Source organism: Microtus pennsylvanicus, chromosome 1, assembly GCF_037038515.1.
Source record: "Microtus pennsylvanicus isolate mMicPen1 chromosome 1, mMicPen1.hap1, whole genome shotgun sequence".
NCBI classification, from domain to species: domain Eukaryota; kingdom Metazoa; phylum Chordata; class Mammalia; order Rodentia; family Cricetidae; genus Microtus; species Microtus pennsylvanicus.
The window spans coordinates 151,463,912-151,480,676 of NC_134579.1; the positions used below are offsets into that span (position 1 = coordinate 151,463,912).

The 16,765-nt window shown below is 41.0% G+C and overlaps 1 protein-coding gene across 2 annotated transcripts in view; it reads left to right on the plus strand.

Annotated features, from left to right (window-relative positions):
- LOC142831853 (leukocyte immunoglobulin-like receptor subfamily A member 3) overlaps positions 1-15,606 on the plus strand; it is a 78,904-nt gene extending 63,298 nt beyond the window's left edge. For both annotated transcript variants that reach the window (XM_075942272.1, XM_075942279.1), the window contains exons 8-12: positions 13,971-14,069; positions 14,163-14,205; positions 14,404-14,441; positions 14,662-14,714; positions 14,798-15,606. In XM_075942272.1, the coding sequence (XP_075798387.1) occupies positions 13,971-14,069; positions 14,163-14,205; positions 14,404-14,441; positions 14,662-14,714; positions 14,798-14,962 (398 nt within the window). In that variant the 3' untranslated portion in view covers positions 14,963-15,606. The remainder of the gene's footprint in view (positions 1-13,970; positions 14,070-14,162; positions 14,206-14,403; positions 14,442-14,661; positions 14,715-14,797) is intronic.
- The last annotated feature ends 1,159 nt before the right edge of the window (positions 15,607-16,765 follow it).

The window sequence follows — 16,765 nt, forward strand, 5'->3', positions numbered from 1 at the left end:
ATTGGCTCTCGGATGGTTGTATATTGCTTTTATTATATTTAGATATGATCGTTGTATCCCTAATATCTCCAAGACCTTTATCATAAAGGTTTGTTGAATTTTGTCAAATGCCTTTTCTGCATCTAATGAAATGATCAGATAGGTTTTTTTCTTTCAGTTTATTTATCTGATGGATTACATTGATAGATTTTCAAAAGTTGAACCAGCCCTGCGTCTCTGGGATAAAGCTTACTTGATCATAATGGATGATTTTTTTGATGTGTTCTTGGATTTGGTTTGCCAATATTTTATTGAGAATTTTTGCATCGATGTTCATGAGTGAGATTGGTCTGTAATTCTCTTTCTTGGTTGAGTCTTGATGTGGTTTTGGTATCAGACTAACTGTAGCTTCATAAAAAGAGGTTGGCAATGATTCTTCTGTTTGTATTATGTGGAACACATTAAGGAGTATAGGTATCAGCTCTTCTTGAAAGTTCTGGTGAATTCTGCATTAAAACCATCTGGTCCTGGGCTCTTTTTCATTGGGAGGTTTCTGATGACAGCTTCTATTTTCTCGCAACTTATAGGTGTATTTAAATTGTTCACCTGGTCTTGATTTAATTTTGGTATCTGGTATTTATCTAAAAAATGTCCATTTCTTTCACATTTTCTATTTTTGTGGCCTACAGGCTTTTGTAGTAAGATCTAATGATTCTCTGAATATCCTCTGTGTCTGTGGTTATGTCCCCCTTTTCATTTCTGATCTTGTTAATTTGAGTGTTCTCTCTCTGCCTTTTGATTAGTTTGGATAAGGGTTTGTCAATCTTGTTAATTAGCTCAAAGAACCAGCTCTTTGTTTCATTGATTCTTTGTGTTGTTTTCTGTGTTTCTATTTTGTTGATTTCAGCCCTCAGTTTGATTATTTCCAGTCTTCTACTCCTCCTGGGTGAGTCTGCTTTTTTTCTAGAGCTTTTAGGTATGCTGTTAAGTCTCTAATGTGAGCTTTTTCCATTTTCTTAGTGCTATGAACTTTCCTCTTAGCACTGATTTCATAGTGTCCCAAATGTTTGGGTATGTTGTGTCTTCATTTTCGCTGAATTCAAGGAAGACTTTAATTTCTTCCTTGATCCCGTGCTGGATTGGTAGTTGACTGTTTAGTTTCCATGAGTTTGTGGGCTTTCTGGGGTTGGAATTGTTGTCAAATTCTAATTTTACTCCTTGGTAATCCAATAAGACACAGGTGGTTACTCCAATTTTTTTTTGTATCTGTGGATGCTTGCTTTGTTGCTGAGTATGTGATCAATTTTCAAAAAGGTTCCATGAGATGCTGAGTAGAAGGTATATTCTTTCCTGTTTGGGTGGAATGTTCTATAGATGTCTGTTAAGTCCATTTGATTCATTACATCTGTTAGTTCTCTTATTTCTCTGTTAAGTTTCTGTCTGTTTGATCTATCCATTGGTGAGAGAAGAGTGTTGAAATATTCTACTATTAATGTGTGGGGCTTGATGTGTGATTTTAGTTCTAGTAATGTTTCTTTTACATATTTGGGTGCTTTTACATTAGGGGCATAGATATTCAGGATTGAGACTTCATCAGTCCCGATGAACTGTTCCTGTTATAAGTATAAAATGTCTTCTCCATCTCTTCAGATTGATTTTAATTGAAATCAATTTTGTTAAGTTTTTGGATAGTCACACCTGCCTGTTTCTTAGGTCCCTTTGCTTGGAAAACCTTTTCCCATCCCTTTACTCTGAGGTAGTGTCTGTCTTTGAGGTTGAGGTGTGTTTCTTCTAAACAGCAGAATGTTGGATCCTGTTTTCGTATCCATTCTCTTAAACTGTGCCTTTTTATAGGTGAATTGAGTCCATTGACATTAAGCGGTATTAATGACCAGTGGTTGTTAACTTCGGTTATTTTTTTGGTGGTAGTGTTTGTGTGTTTCCCTTCTTTGAGTTGTGTTGGTGGAGGGTTGTCAGATGTCTGTGTTATTATGGGTATTTTTGACTTCCTTTGGTTGTGGTTTTTCTTCTAGTACATTCTGAAAGGCTATGTCTTGTTTAAATCTGTTTTTGTCCTGGAATATCTTATTTTCTCCATCAATGGTGAATGCAAGCTTTGCTGGGTATAGTAGTCTGGGCTTGCATCCATGGTCTTTTAGTGTCTGCAGCACATCTATCCAAGACCTTCTGGCTTTCATGGTTTCCATTGATAAGTCAGGTTTAATTCCGATAGGTTTACCTTATATGTTACTTGTCCTTTTTCCTTTGCAGCTCTTAACATTCTTTCTTTATTCTGTATGTTTTGTGTTTTGAGTATTACTGGCGAGGGGATTTTTTTTGATCCAGTATATTGGGCATTCTGTAAGCTTCTTGAACCTTCATATAAATATTCTTCTTTAAGTTGGGAAAGTTTTCTTCTATAATTTTGTTTAATATATTTTCTGTGCCTTTGTGCTGGCTTTCTTCTCTTTCTTCTACTCTTACTATTGTTAGGTTTGGTCTTTTCATGGTGTCCCATATTTCCTGGATGTTTTGTGTTAAGAATTTGTTGGATTTGCTGTTTTCTTTGATCAATGAGTCTATTTCCTTTATTGTATCCTCAGCGCCTGAGATTCTCTCTTCTATCCCTTGTATTCTGTTGGTTATACTTGTCTCATAGTACCTGTTTGTTTACTCAAATTTTCCATATCCAGCCAATCCTTGGTTTGTATTTTCTTTATTACCTCCATTTTGCTCTTCAAGTCTTGAACTGTTTCCTTCACCTGTTTTTTTTGGGGGGTATCTTTGAGGGATTTATTAGTTTTTTTCTAGCTTTTTGTTTGCCTTTTCTTCTATTTCTTTAAGGGAGTTTTTCACTTCCTGTTTAAAGGTCTCCATCATTTTCATAAAGTTACATTTAAAGTAGATTTCTTCTACTTTTGCGTTAGGATGTTCAAATCTTCTTGTTGTGTGTTCGCTGGATTCTGGTGTTATCATGTTGCTTTTCAGGATTTCTAAGGAATTCTTTTTTTTTTTTAATTTATTTATTTATTAAAGATTTCTGTCTCTTCCCCGCCACCACCTCCCATTTCCCTCCCCCTCCCCCAATTAAGTCCCCCCCAGCCCGAAAAGCAATCAGGGTTCCCTGTCCTGTGGGAAGTCCAAGGAACCCCCACCTCCTTCCAGGTCTAGTAAGTTGAGCATCCAAACTGCCTAGGCTCCCACAAAGCCAGTGCGTGCAGTAGGATCAGAAACCCATTGCCATTGTTCTTGAGTTCCAGTAGTCCTCATTGTCTGCTATGTTCAGAGAGTCCGGTTTTATCCCAGGATTTTCCAGACCCAGGCCAGCTGGCCTTGGTGAGTTCCCAATAGAACATCCCCATTGTCTCAGTGTGTGGGTGCACCCCTCGCGGTCCTGAGTTCCATGCTCGTGCTCTCTCTCCTTCTGCTCCTGATTTGGACCTTGAGATTTCAGTCCTGTGCTCCAATGTGGGTCTCTGTCTCTGTCTCCTTTCATTGCTTGCTGAAGGTTAATATTCAGGAGGATGCCTATATGTTTTTCTTTGGGTTCTCCTTATTTAGCTTCTCTAGGATCACTAATTATAAGCTCAATGTCCTTGGTTTATGGCTAGAAACCAAATATGAGTGAGTACATCCCATGTTCCTCTTTTTGGGTCTGGCTTACCTCACTCAGGATAGTGTTTTCTATTTCCATCCATTTGCATGCAAAATTCAAGAAGTCCTTATTTTTTATTGCTGAGCAGTACTCTAATATGTATAAATTCCATACTTTCTTCATCCATTCTTCCATTGAAGGGCATCTAGGTTGTTTCCAGGTTCTGGCTATCACAAACAATGCTGCTATGAACATTGTAGAGCATATACTTTTGTTTTTTTTTTTTTTTGATTTTTTTTATTTATTTATTTATTAAGGATTTCTGCCTCCTGCCCGAAACCGCCTCCCATTTCCCTCCCCCTCCCCCAATCAAGTCACCCTCCCTCATCTGCTCTAAGAGCAATAAGGGTTCCCTGACCTGTGGGAAGCCCAAGGACCGCCCACCTCTATCCAGGTCTCCTAAGGTGAGCATCCAGACTGCCTAGGCTCCCCCAAAGCCAGTACGTGCAGTAGGATCAAAAACCCACTGCGATTGTTCTTGAGTTCTCAGTATTCCTCATTGTCCTCTATGTTCAGCTAGTCCGGATTTGTCCCATGTTTTTTCAGACCCAGGCCAGCTGGCCTTGGTGAGTTCCCGATAGAACATCCCCATTGTCTCAGTGAGTGGGTGCACCCCTCGCGGTCCTGAGTTCCTTGCTCGTGCTCCGTCTCCTTCTGCTCCTGATTTGGACCTTGAGATTTCTGTCCCGTGCTCCTCTGTCTCTGTCTCCTTTCATCGCCTGATGAAGGTTAATATTCATGAGGATGCCTATGTGTTTGTCTTTGGGTTCACCTTCTTACTTAGCTTCTCTAGGAACATGCATTATAAGCCCAATGTCCTTTATTTATGGCTAGAAACCAAATATGAGTGAGTACATCCCATGTTCCTCTTTTTGGGTCTGGCTTACCTCACTCAGGATAGTGTTTTCTATTTCCATCCATTTGCATGCAAAATTCAAGAAGTCCTTATTTTTTATTGCTGAGCAGTACTCTAATATGTATAAATTCCATACTTTCTTCATCCATTCTTCCATTGAAGGGCATCTAGGTTGTTTCCAGGTTCTGGCTATCACAAACAATGCTGCTATGAACATTGTAGAGCATATACTTTTGTTGTATGATAAGGCCTCTCTTGGGTATATTCCCAAGAGTGGTATTGCTGGGTCCAGGGGTAAGTTGATCCCGAATTTCCTGAGAAACCACCATACTGCTTTCCAAAGTGGTTGCACAAGTTTGCATTCCCACCAGCAATGGATGAGTGTACCCCTTTCTCCACAACCTCTCCAACAAAGGCTATCATTGGTGTTTTTTATTTTAGCCATTCTGACAGGTGTAAGATGGTATCTTAAAGTTGTCTTGATTTGCATTTCCCTGATCGCTAAGGAAGTTGAGCATGACCTTAAGTGTCTTTTGGCCATTTGAACTTCTTCTGTTGAGAATTCTCTGTTCAGCTCAATGCCCCATTTTATAATTGGGTTGATTAGCCTTTTACGGTCTAGTTTCTTGAGTTCTTTATATATTTTGGAGATCAGACCTTTGTCAGTTGTGGGGTTGGTGAAGATCTTCTCCCAGTTAGTGGGTTGCCTTTGTGTCTTAGCGACAGTGTCCTTTGCTTTACAGAAACTTCTCAGTCTCAGGAGGTCCCATTTATTCAATGAGGTCCTTAATGTCTGTGCTGCTGGGGTTATACGTAAGAAGTGGTCTCCTGTGCCCATGTGTTCTAGAGTACTTCCCACTTTCTCTTCTATCAGGTTCAGTGTGTTCAGACCTATATTGAGGTCTTTAATCCATTTGGACTTGAGTTTTGTGCATGGTGATAGATATGGATCTGTTTTCATTCTTCTACAGGTTGACATCCAGTTTTGCCAGCACAATTTGTTGAAGATGCTCTCTTTTTTCCATTGTATACTTTTAGCTCCTTTATCGAAAATCAGGTGTTCATAGGTTTGTGGGTTAATGTCAGGGTCTTCTATTCGATTCCATTGGTCGACTTCTATGTTTTTATGCCAATACCAAGCTGTTTTCAATACTGTAGCTCTGTAGTAGAGTTTGAAGTCAGGGATGGTAATGCCTCCAGATGTTCCTTTGTTGTATAAGATTGTTTTGGCTATCCTGGGTTTTTTGTTTTTCCATATAAAGTTGATTATTGTCTTTTCCAGATCTGTGAAGAATTTTGATGGGATTTTCTGGGGATTGCATTGAATCTATAGATTGCTTTTGGTAGAATTGCCATTTTTACTATGTTGATCCTCCCAATCCAGGAGCAAGGAAGATCTTTCCATTTTCTGGTGTTCTCTTCAATTTCTTTCTTCAAAGACTTAAAGTTCTTGTCAAATAGATCTTTCACATCCTTGGTCAGAGTTACCCCAAGATATTTTATGCTATTTGTGGCTATCGTGAAAGGTGATGCTTCTCTAATTTCCCTCTCTGTTTCCTTATCCTTAGCGTATAGGAAGGTCACTGATTTTTTGGAGTTGATCTTGTATCCTGCCACATTACTAAAGGTGTTTATCAGCTGTAGGAGTTCTTCGGTAGAGTTTTTGGGGTCGCTTATGTATACTATCATATCATCTGCAAATAACGAGAGCTTAATTTCTTCTTTTCCGATACGAATCCCCTTGATCCCTTTATGTTGTCTTATTGCTATTGCTAGAACTTCAAGCACTATATTGAAGAGGTATGGAGAGAGTGGACAGCCTTGTCGTGTTCCTGATTTTATTGGGATGGCTTTGAGTTTTTCTCCATTTAATTTAATGTTAGCTGACGGCTTGCTGTAAATAGCTTTTATTATATTTAGGTATGACCCTTGTATCCCTAATCTCTCCAAGACTTTTATCATAAAGGGGTGTTGAATTTTGTCAAATGCTTTTTCAGCATCTAATGAAATGATCATATGGTTTTTTCTTTCAGTTTATTTATATGGTGGATTACATTGATAGATTTGCGTATGTTGAACCATCCCTGCATCTCTGGGATGAAGCCTACTTGATCATAATGGATAATTTTTCTAATGTGTTCTTGGATTCGGTTTGCCAGTATTTTATTGATCGAAGGAATTCTTGTATTGGCACCTGCTCATCTCTTCCTCTATGGATCTTCTCAGCATTGATGCAGGGACTTTTGCTGGGTTCCAAGGACCTTCCAGACAAAAAGGCAGGCTTTGGAGGCAGGATGGGAGGATATGAAGAAGCCCCAGTGGCTTCCTGCTGGCTTCCTGGACCCCTCAGCCCTATGGCAGGTTGAGTTGGGGGATCCAAGGACCTTGCAGATGAAAAGGAGTGCTTGGGGGTAGGGTGAAATGTGGTAAAGAAAGCCAGCAGCCTGGAACACACCCTGCTGAATGCCCAGAAAAGCCCAGGGAATTGGAGGGTGCCTGGGCTGTTCCATGGGCCAACTCCCGTCTACCCCTATTGCCATCCACCTTTCCCCTGTCTCCATTCAGAAAGGGGCAGACCTCCCATGGGCTTGAACAAAGTCTGGCACATCAAAATGAGGTAGGACTGAGCTCCTCCCCTATATCAAGCCTGGGTAAAGTAATCCAGCATGGGAACAGGTTCCCAAAAGTCAGCTAAGTGCCAGGGACAGTTCCTGATCTCACTGCTAGGAGCCTTACAAACAGACCAAACCACGCAACTACACAACATGCAGAGTGCCTAGGCTGCTCCCATGCAGGCTCCCTAACTCTTGGTCCAGGGTCCATGGTCTCACATGAACTCAGGTCAGCTGTCTCTGTGGGCTCCCCCATCATGACTCTGACCCCCTGGATCATACAATACTTCCCCTATTTCTTCAAGGGACTTCCAGAGCTGGGAACAGTGCTAGGCTGTGGATCTCTGCATCTGCTTCCATCAGTTACTAGGTGAAGGCTCTCTGATGACAATTAGGGTAGTCACCAATCTGATTACAGTATATGGCCAGTGCAGGTACCCTTTTCACTATTGCTAGGAGCCTTAGCTGGGGACAAGCAGGTTGTTTTTAAAGTTAAAAAGATCTACCTGCTTCTGCCTCCTGAGTGCTAGGATTAAAGGCCCATGTTACAAAGACCAGCTAATAGAATCTTTTTACTTCCAGGCATTTACAATGAGAAGCCATTCCTTACTGCTGATACAGGACCTCAGGAAATCTCAGAAAGAAATGTGACTCTCCTCTGTCACACGCATTCTTCCTTTGACGTCTTCATCCTCTGCAGAGGTGGAAATGCCTCCTTTCCCCAGAACTGCTCACGTCAGAACCACAACACATTTCTCATCTCCCCTGTGAGGCCAGGGCACAGGAGGACCTACATATGCTTTGGCTCTCACAAACGCAGTTCCTACTTGTTGTCACTGCCTAGTGATCCGCTTGAGTTTTCAATTCCACGTAAGTATGTCTGGTTTTTGTTTCTTATCTCTGTTCTTAGACTGGAGGTCTCAAGGGATGCCTTGTGGGATGTATCAATTCCACTTTATGTCTCCTGTGTGCCACATGCTGCACACTGCCCTGCTCTTCTGACTGAAATTGCTCTATTTGTGTTATGGGCTCTGAGCATTATGTGTTGATTATATTATTTTGGGGACATATTCGTCTGGGGAATAGACGTCTTCACCTATCCATAATGAGAATAATCTTTCAGAATGTTCCTTTCTGAGTTATATGTGTGACAAGTACATCACTAGCCGATGGTGACAGAAAAATTGAAAGAGTATCTGCTAGTTTCTCCATTAATGACAGTTTTTTTAGATTTCAAGAGTTCATCTTGTTTTTACTTTTGCCTTTTTGGTTATAATACATCATTTTCTCCCCTCCTTTACTTCTACCTTAAACCCTCCCATGTACCCCTCCTTGTTCTCTTTCAAATCTGTGGATTATTTTTATATTAATCATATACACATCAGTGTATATGCATGAATATATTTTTGGCATAACCTGCTTAGTCTGTATAATGTGATTACATGTATGTTTGCAAAGCTGAGCATTTGTATTGAATAACCAATTCATGTTCTCTTCCTTGGGGACGACTATTCCCTTACTCTCAGAATCCCTAGTTCCTTATAGTCATTTATGTAGAGTGAGGCCTCATGGGCTTTCTCCATCAGCTATGGCATGTCTATCTTGTTGTCCTTGTCCAGCTCTTGTTTAGGTTGCTATGTTGGTGAAACTTTATGTATATTGCTTCTGGAATTAGTAGGAGACCCAATCTCACAACAAACTCCCTCGTCCATTGGTTCCTACAATCTTTCCTCCCCCTCTTTCACTATGCATGAGTTGTTTTGTAATGTATCCATTGTGACTGAACTCCACAACTCTGCATTTTGGTTTGTTGTATTTGCTATGGTATATGTAATGTATTTTTTTTTGGTTTTCATTTCTTGCATAAGGAAGTTACTTTGATGAAGAACTGGTATGGGATATTCTTCTGTATATGTATTGCTTTTATTGGTTAATGAATAAAGAAGCTGCCTTGGCCTGTGACAGGGCAGAGTAGAGTAGAGCTAGGTGTGGGGAGGAGGAAACTAAACTGAATGCTGAGATAAAGGAAGGTGGAGTTGCAAAAAGCCATGTAGCCTCCACCGGGGTCAAACACCTGCGCTGGAGCCCACTGAAACTTTATCAGTAGACCATGACCTTGTGGCAATATACAAATTAATAGAAATGGGTTAATTTAAGATATAAGAGCAAGCCAGAAAAATGCTTAAGCTATTGGCCAAATAGTATTGCAAATAATATAGTTTCTGTGTGGCTATTTCATGGTCTGGGCAGCTGGGAACAAACAAGTGCCCCCCACTATAAGGAACACATACTACACTTACTGTCCCACCACTCTTTGGTCATCATGGTACCACCTCTGAACAGTCATCAGTCCAGTGGAGAATGGAGGAAACATTTTTTAAATGTTAATTTTGCTTTTCTTTTTTGAAAATTAATTTAAAAAAATTCACTTTATATTCCAACCACAGTTCTCCCTCCCACCCCTCCTCCTACTCCTTCTTATTTTCCTCCCATCCCACCCCATCTAATCCTTCCAACAGGTAAGGGCTCTCATGGGGAGTCAACAAAGTCTAGCAGAATGTAGAAAACATTAACAGAAGAAAACTCACATTTCTTGACAAAGGGGACTTATTTCTTTATATCTTAGAACTCCTAGTCATTTGAGATGTCTTCAGGTTTTAAGAGATTGAACATGTTTCAGGTATGGGGAATAAAGTGGGCAGGGCCATGGAAGTTCAATTTGGGAGCATACTTGAGATTGAATCTTGGGGTAGAAAATATCCAGTGAGAATGAATTAAAGATGGAAAAATGGACATGTTGAGGCAGGAGGAAGAAATTCCATGTAGAATAGATAAGGGAATGATGCATGAAGAGTTTCTGTGTGAGCAGGTGGTGTACAGTGGTCTTGATGGGGTCTGCACATTCTTAGACATCTACTTTGTGCAGTATTTGCTGATGAAGTTTAATTTTACTGCTGCAGCCAAGAAATCATCTATGATCTTCAGAATTATATATCCAATGGGATATTTGAGATTTATCTTTTGTAGACATTTAGTATACATCTCAACAGAGCCACGAATTGGAAAGCATCCATTCACCCCCCGACATCTGTCCTTATGGGGCAGAGAGTCCATTTCTTTCTTTGAAGAGTAATTCTTCAGGGATCTTCTTTTGCTGTCCTTTCTCACATGGCTCATCATTAAACCATCTTTTGTGTCCTGAAAACATTCTTCAAATCCTGTTCCTTCTTTTTATGTCTTCTTTGTCACACCAAAGTCACCTTTCACCCAGTCACCTTATTGTCTTCTTTCTACCCAATATTTTATCTATTCATTCCACAGAAAATTCACATTAAACATTTTTGAATACGTTTCTATCCATTGCACAAAGTGATCGGCTCACAGTGATATTTTCTTCAGGTATTTCCTACACTGTGACCATATTCACCTCTATTTCTCTTTTGTCTGTGTTATTCCCCCTAGTCTTCTGTTCTCACCTAGTCTCTTTTCTACTTTTATGCCATAAATATGTATACTGTATAGATGTATACACATACATACACACATCTATCTGTCTGTCTATCTATCTATCTATCTATCTATCTATCTATCTATCTATCTATCTATCTATTATCTATCTATCTATCTATTATCTATCTATCTATCTATCTATCTATCTATCTATCTATCTATCTATCTATCTATCTATCTACATTCCACATAGGCAATAAAACATATATTACTTGAATCTGAAATATTTTGCTCACCATGAGGACCCCATTTTCATCCATGTTCTGGCACATTGTATCAGTTAGTTCATCTTTCTATGGAGTAAATTCCCAGTCTGTGTATACACTGTTGGTCTAGTTACCCCTTTTCATTGTTGCAATGAAACATGCGAGAAAAACAACTTCGGCAAGTCACGGTTGACTTATTGGGCAATTTGAGCTGCTTGAAGTACATTCATCATGGTGGGGAAGGCGTGGTGGAAGGAACTTGAGGCGGTTGGTCACATTGCATCAATATTTAGGAAGCAGGGAGCAGAGAGTGATGACTGCTTCAGCTCAGCTACCTTTCTCCTTTTAAAATGCAGTGACCAAAGCCCTGGGAATGGTGCTTCTCACTTTTAGGGTGGCTGCTCCCTCCTCAGTTAGTCTAACCAGTATGGACTTTCACAGGCCTGGCCAGAGACTAGCTGAATCCAGGCTACCCCTCACGGACAAGCTCAGAACCTCGTCTCCCGGGTAGATCCTAATTAATATCACCAACACGAGTTCTTCTTCTTCTTCTTCTTCTTCTTCTTCTTCTTCTTCTTCTTCTTCTTCTTCTTCTTCTTCTTCTTCTTCTTCTTCTTCTTCTTCTTCTTCTTCTTCTTCTTCTTCTTCTTCTTCTTCTTCTTCTCCTAAAATGAGTTTTCAATTAGGACACACAAAGTAATAGATTTTACTCAAGCATCTTTACACACGTACCACTAAGCTTTGTCTCATTGTTACCCCTCTCTATTGTCCCTTCTTTGCTGCCAACTACTTCTTTTCTTCACTGTAGTTGGTGCCTACTTTTGCGTTTCTCTCTCTCTTTTACTTGTGAGCAGTGTGTGGTGCACGTACATGAGGCTGTGTGTACATACACACGGAAGCCAGAGCAAGGTGTCAGCTGTCTTCTTCTACCCTCTACGTCATTTCTTTGAGATAGGATCCATCACCAGACTTGTTCCTTGCTCTTTTGGTCAGGCTGGCTGACTGCTGAACTCTTTCTTTTTAATTATCTTTTTTATCATTTATTTTACTTACTGACTACAGTTTCCCCTCCTTACTCTCTTCCTGTCCCCACAGCCCCTGCCTCCATTTAACCCTCTCCCTATCCACTCCTCCTGCATCTCCATTTAGAAAAGGACAGGCCTCCCATGGGCTTGAACAAAGTATGGCATATCAAGTTGAGGCAGGACCAAGCTCCTCTCCCTGACCCCCTGTATCAAGGCTGGGGGCGGTAATCCAGCATGGGGAACAGATTCTCAAAAGCCAACTAAGCACCAGGACAGGTCCTGATCTCAATGCTGGGAACCTTAACAAAGAAACCAAGGTACATAACTGTCACACACATGCAGAGGGCCTAGGTTGGCCCCATGTAGGCTGTCTGTGTGAGTTCCTTCCCCATGATCATGATACCCCACCCCCACTTGGCTTATAGAATTCTTCCTCCCTTTCTGTAGCATGACTCCCAGAGCTCTGCCCAGTGCTTGTCTGGACCACTCAGCTCTCGAGATTTTGCTGTTTCTACTCCCCAGCATTGAGTTACAAGCATGTATAACTATGTTTCTACGTGTGCTTGTGTTTATGTGGGGGTTGGAGATTTGAACTGAGATCCTCATGCTTAGAAAGCAAGTGTGTTTATCCACTGAGCCATCTCACTAGCCTTTTGTCTTCTTCTTCTTCTTCTTCTTCTTCTTCTTCTTCTTCTTCTTCTTCTTCTTCTTCTTCTTCTTCTTCTTCTTCTTCTTCTTCTTCTTCTTCTTCTTCTTCTTCTCCTTCTTTTTCTTCCTCTTCTTTTCTTTTTTACCAAATGATATTTGTTTTGGTTTTTCAAGACAGGATTCTCTGTGTAACTATGGCTGTCCTGGAGCTCACTCTACAGACCAGCCTGGCCTCGAACTCACAGTGATCTGCCTGCCTTTGCCTCTGAAGTGCTGGCATTAAAGGCATGCACCACCACTGACTGGCTCAATTAACTTTAAATTAAAATATCAGGACAAGTGATGGTGCATACACACCTTTAATCCCTGCACTCAGATCTCTTTTTAAGGCCATATGCGTTATTATTACTGCTGCTTTTCCTCCCCCAAGACAGTCTCCACTGCTGCTTTCTTATTTCATAATTTCATTACACTTTCAATTTCCTGTCTCTCTCGAGTTCTCCTTTTCTCACGGTCCCCTTCTTAATTTCAACACACACACACTCACTCTCACACACACATTTTAAATGGAAGTTTCATATAAGAGTGAAATCCTGTGTTATTATCTCCCTGAGTTTGGCTTACTTGTTGTAATATAATGGTTTCCAGTTTTATCCATTTTCTTATGTGTGCCATGATTTCATTTTCTCTCCAGTTGCATAAAGTTCCACTCTGGCTATGCACTACATTATCTTTATCCGTTCATCTGTGGATGGACATCTAAGCTGGTCTGGTTCAATGTCCTGGCTGCTGTGACCAGTGCAGTAGTGCACACAGATGCACAAGTCTCTGCTGTGTTGACTTGGAGCTTTCCAGCATTTGTTAAGAGGCTCTGTTCCTTTAAAACAAGGCACATCGTACGCCAATCACATTGTAGGTGCTATTTCATTTGCGCTCATCTTTGTAGCTTGCAATGCTTTTCAGTTTCTGACTCTTGCATGTCACTTTCGATCTCCAATTTTTATTAGAAAACACCCTCCCCTGCCACCTCCTGATTGTCCCTTCTTTATGTGGTTCACTCAGGTCAGGATTAGTGTATATTCTTCATAGACTATCTGGGAAGGGTTCTCTTAGCTTCAGAGGGCTGGGTGTTTCTTATCCTTTATGGACCATCTCCCCAAATGAATTTTGTTTGGTATTGTATTTAATTTGTCTCATCAGTTGGGTATGTAGATACATGCCTATAATCCCAGCTTTTGGGAGCTGAAGGCAGGAAGGTCTCAAGTTTGAAGTCATCCTGGCTACATAAGGTCTTACTATGTTTAAAAGACTCAAAAGAGACACCACCTGTGATCAAGAACACATGGATTGATTGCTTTAATTATTTTTTGTGTAGGTTTCCTAAATGCCTATTTCACTCAATAAATGTTTGATTGATTGAATGAGTGAATTAATGTAGCTGATGTTTAATAACAGACCACTACTGTTTTATAATTCCAGGTCCACCCAGCCATATTGTGGTTTGGGCCTCAGTTGCTGCTGCCTGTTTCCTCCTCTTCCTCCTCTTCATCTGCCTCTACTGGCTTTGTGCCAAACACAGTATGTTCCAGGAGTCAGTGTGTGTGTGGGTTGATCTGGGAGGGGGTGTATGGGGCATGGTGGATTCTAAGATTGATCTTTGTCTTTCTGTAGGGGCCACTAATGGTGAGACCAGGAGGCAGGTGAAATATAAGAGGTGGGTAAATTTGGACTCTCCCAGTAAATACATCCCTGCATCTCCATAAGGTTTTTGTCTGAGTACTGGGGATTGAAGCCACTACCACTACATACTCGACAAGCACTCTATCATTGAGCTACACCTCCAGCTCCTAAGAGTTCTATTTATGTGTAATTTCTCAGGCACACTTTAATGTTTCCATTTCTTTTCACTCAGGGCCAGCCCAGCCATGGACATGGAGGAAAAACATAAATGTAAGGAGCCTTGTTGTGAAAATGGTTGCGTGTGGTCTTAGGAGGCTTGTGGGCTTAGGAGGCCTCCAGAGAAGAGCAGAAGAGGTGGGAGGGCCCCTCGCTGTGTGATGTTGCTGTCTTACCCCTGGGTTCTGTTGGTCATCTGTGAAATATAAAACACAAAATGGTATTGTTTAAGGGCTCTTGCGACACAGGCACACCTTCTCACCTTTCCTTCCAGATGGTGACTTGGAGGGCATTCCGCCTGAGGACTGTAGGAAGGTGGACACACAGGTGAGCCCTCCCCACTGCCCTGCTCTCCTTCTCCAGAATCTCACCTGGGGATTCTCTTCATAGTTTGTGTCTCACAATGGCAGGCGCCTGCAGCAGAAGACACACAGGAGGTGACTTACGCCCATCTATGCCAAGAGGTCTTGAGAGAGAACATGGATCCACTTCCCTCCAGTACCACTCAGGACACATCTACACAGACCTGTGTGTATGCCAGCCTCATGTTATCCCAACAGGAGAGTCAGACCTAGGTGTGCAGGTGTTTCTTTAGCAGAGGGTGGCTCCATGAATGATGCTGCTCATGTTTTTCAACTCAAGCCATTAGCACAGAGTACCAACGAACTCAAGCATGGAGAAGCTTAATTGTGAAGGAACTCTGGAGCTCGTAAACAGTGCTCAGCAAACTTCGGATTCCTTGTGATTTGCTCACTCACTGATGTACCTGTTCACTTAGTAAGACATGGTTTCCATCATCTAATGAAAGAGGCAAGCTGTACAGTCTGGACCCCTGGTGTTTAGTGTCGCAGAACACCTCAACAGTGAGATCCTTAATCTTGGCTGTCAAGTTGATGGGTTTTAGAATCACCTGGGAGACATACCTGTAAGTGTGTCTTTTAGAACTGTTCCAGAGATGTTTACCTGAAGTGGAAAGACATATTCAGAATATAGGCGATACTGCTTTAAGGGCCAGGTCTTAGATTGAATAGAAAGGAGAACCTAAGTGCAACATCACCACTCACTGACTGATCTCTCTCTGCTCCCTGACTATGGATGCAGAATTACCAGCTGTGTCATGCTCCTGCCACTATACCTAGAGGGACTTTCATTCACTGTATCCTCACATCCATGATGGATTACACCGTCAAACTAAGTCAAAATAAATCTTTGGTAATGATTGCTCTCAATTGTCAGTTTGAGGAGATAGAGCTTCCTGGGAGACAGACCTCTTCACATGCATGTGAGTGATTATTTTGATTAGGTTAACTGAGGGTGGATAACCTGCCCACTGCATTTTCTGGGTTGGGATTCTGGACTATATAAAAAAAGGAAATAGTAATTTGAACACAAGTATTTATCACTTTCTTCGTTTTGATTGTAGATGTAATATGTTAGGTACCTCAGGTTCCTGCTGACATGACTTCTTCACCAAAATGTAACCTTGGACTCGCCCCCAGGTTGCTTTTTGTCAATGTGTTTTTATCACCAAGACAGGCAAAGTAACTAGGACACCCTCTCTCCTTCAACTCCATTTTATCACAGCCACCAGAAAAGTAACTAATAGAGGAGGTGAGGAGGAAGCATTCACCCACTAGAGCATTTTCAATGAAATTTTTGGTTTCCAGGTGGGTAAAAGCACTCAGGTTTACTTAAGGAGACCTACAGGCACCAGGGAGAAGGAAAGAGTAAAGAGAACTCTTGCCATCACTTGGCACAGTGAATAATACTGAAGCAAGCATGGGAGTTCAAGAATCTTTATGAGGTGGTGATATTATTTTACTTGTGCACATAGAAGAGGTGATTTGTGTAACACAGTGGATAGGTCTTTTCAAATTTATTTCAGAACCCCTATACTGCTTTCCCCAAAGGCTGCACCAATCTAAATTCCTTTCAACAGTGTACAAAGATTTCCTATTTTTCATACCCTTGTCAACCATTTGTCACCTCTTCTCTTTGGTGATAGACATCCTAATACGTGTGAGGTGATATCTCATGGTGACTTTGGTTAGTATTTATAAGATGGTTAGTGCTACCAAACACCATTCTGTATACTTGCTAGGAATTTTATATCTTCTTGAAGACAAATAAAATCAAGATTTTTGTCCATTTTATTTTTTATTACTAAGTGTTTAGTTAGCATATAAAATAATCTGCTTTATTATGACATTTTCACATATATACCATTGTACTTTGTTCATATTTCCTCACCATTATCCTCTTGTGTTTCCATGTCTACAACTGGTCCACTCTCTCACCGCAGTAACGACAGAGTGCACTCACTACTTATGGTTATTATGTACAGCACAAGAAGGGGCTAACTAGTTCCAGTGGGAGAC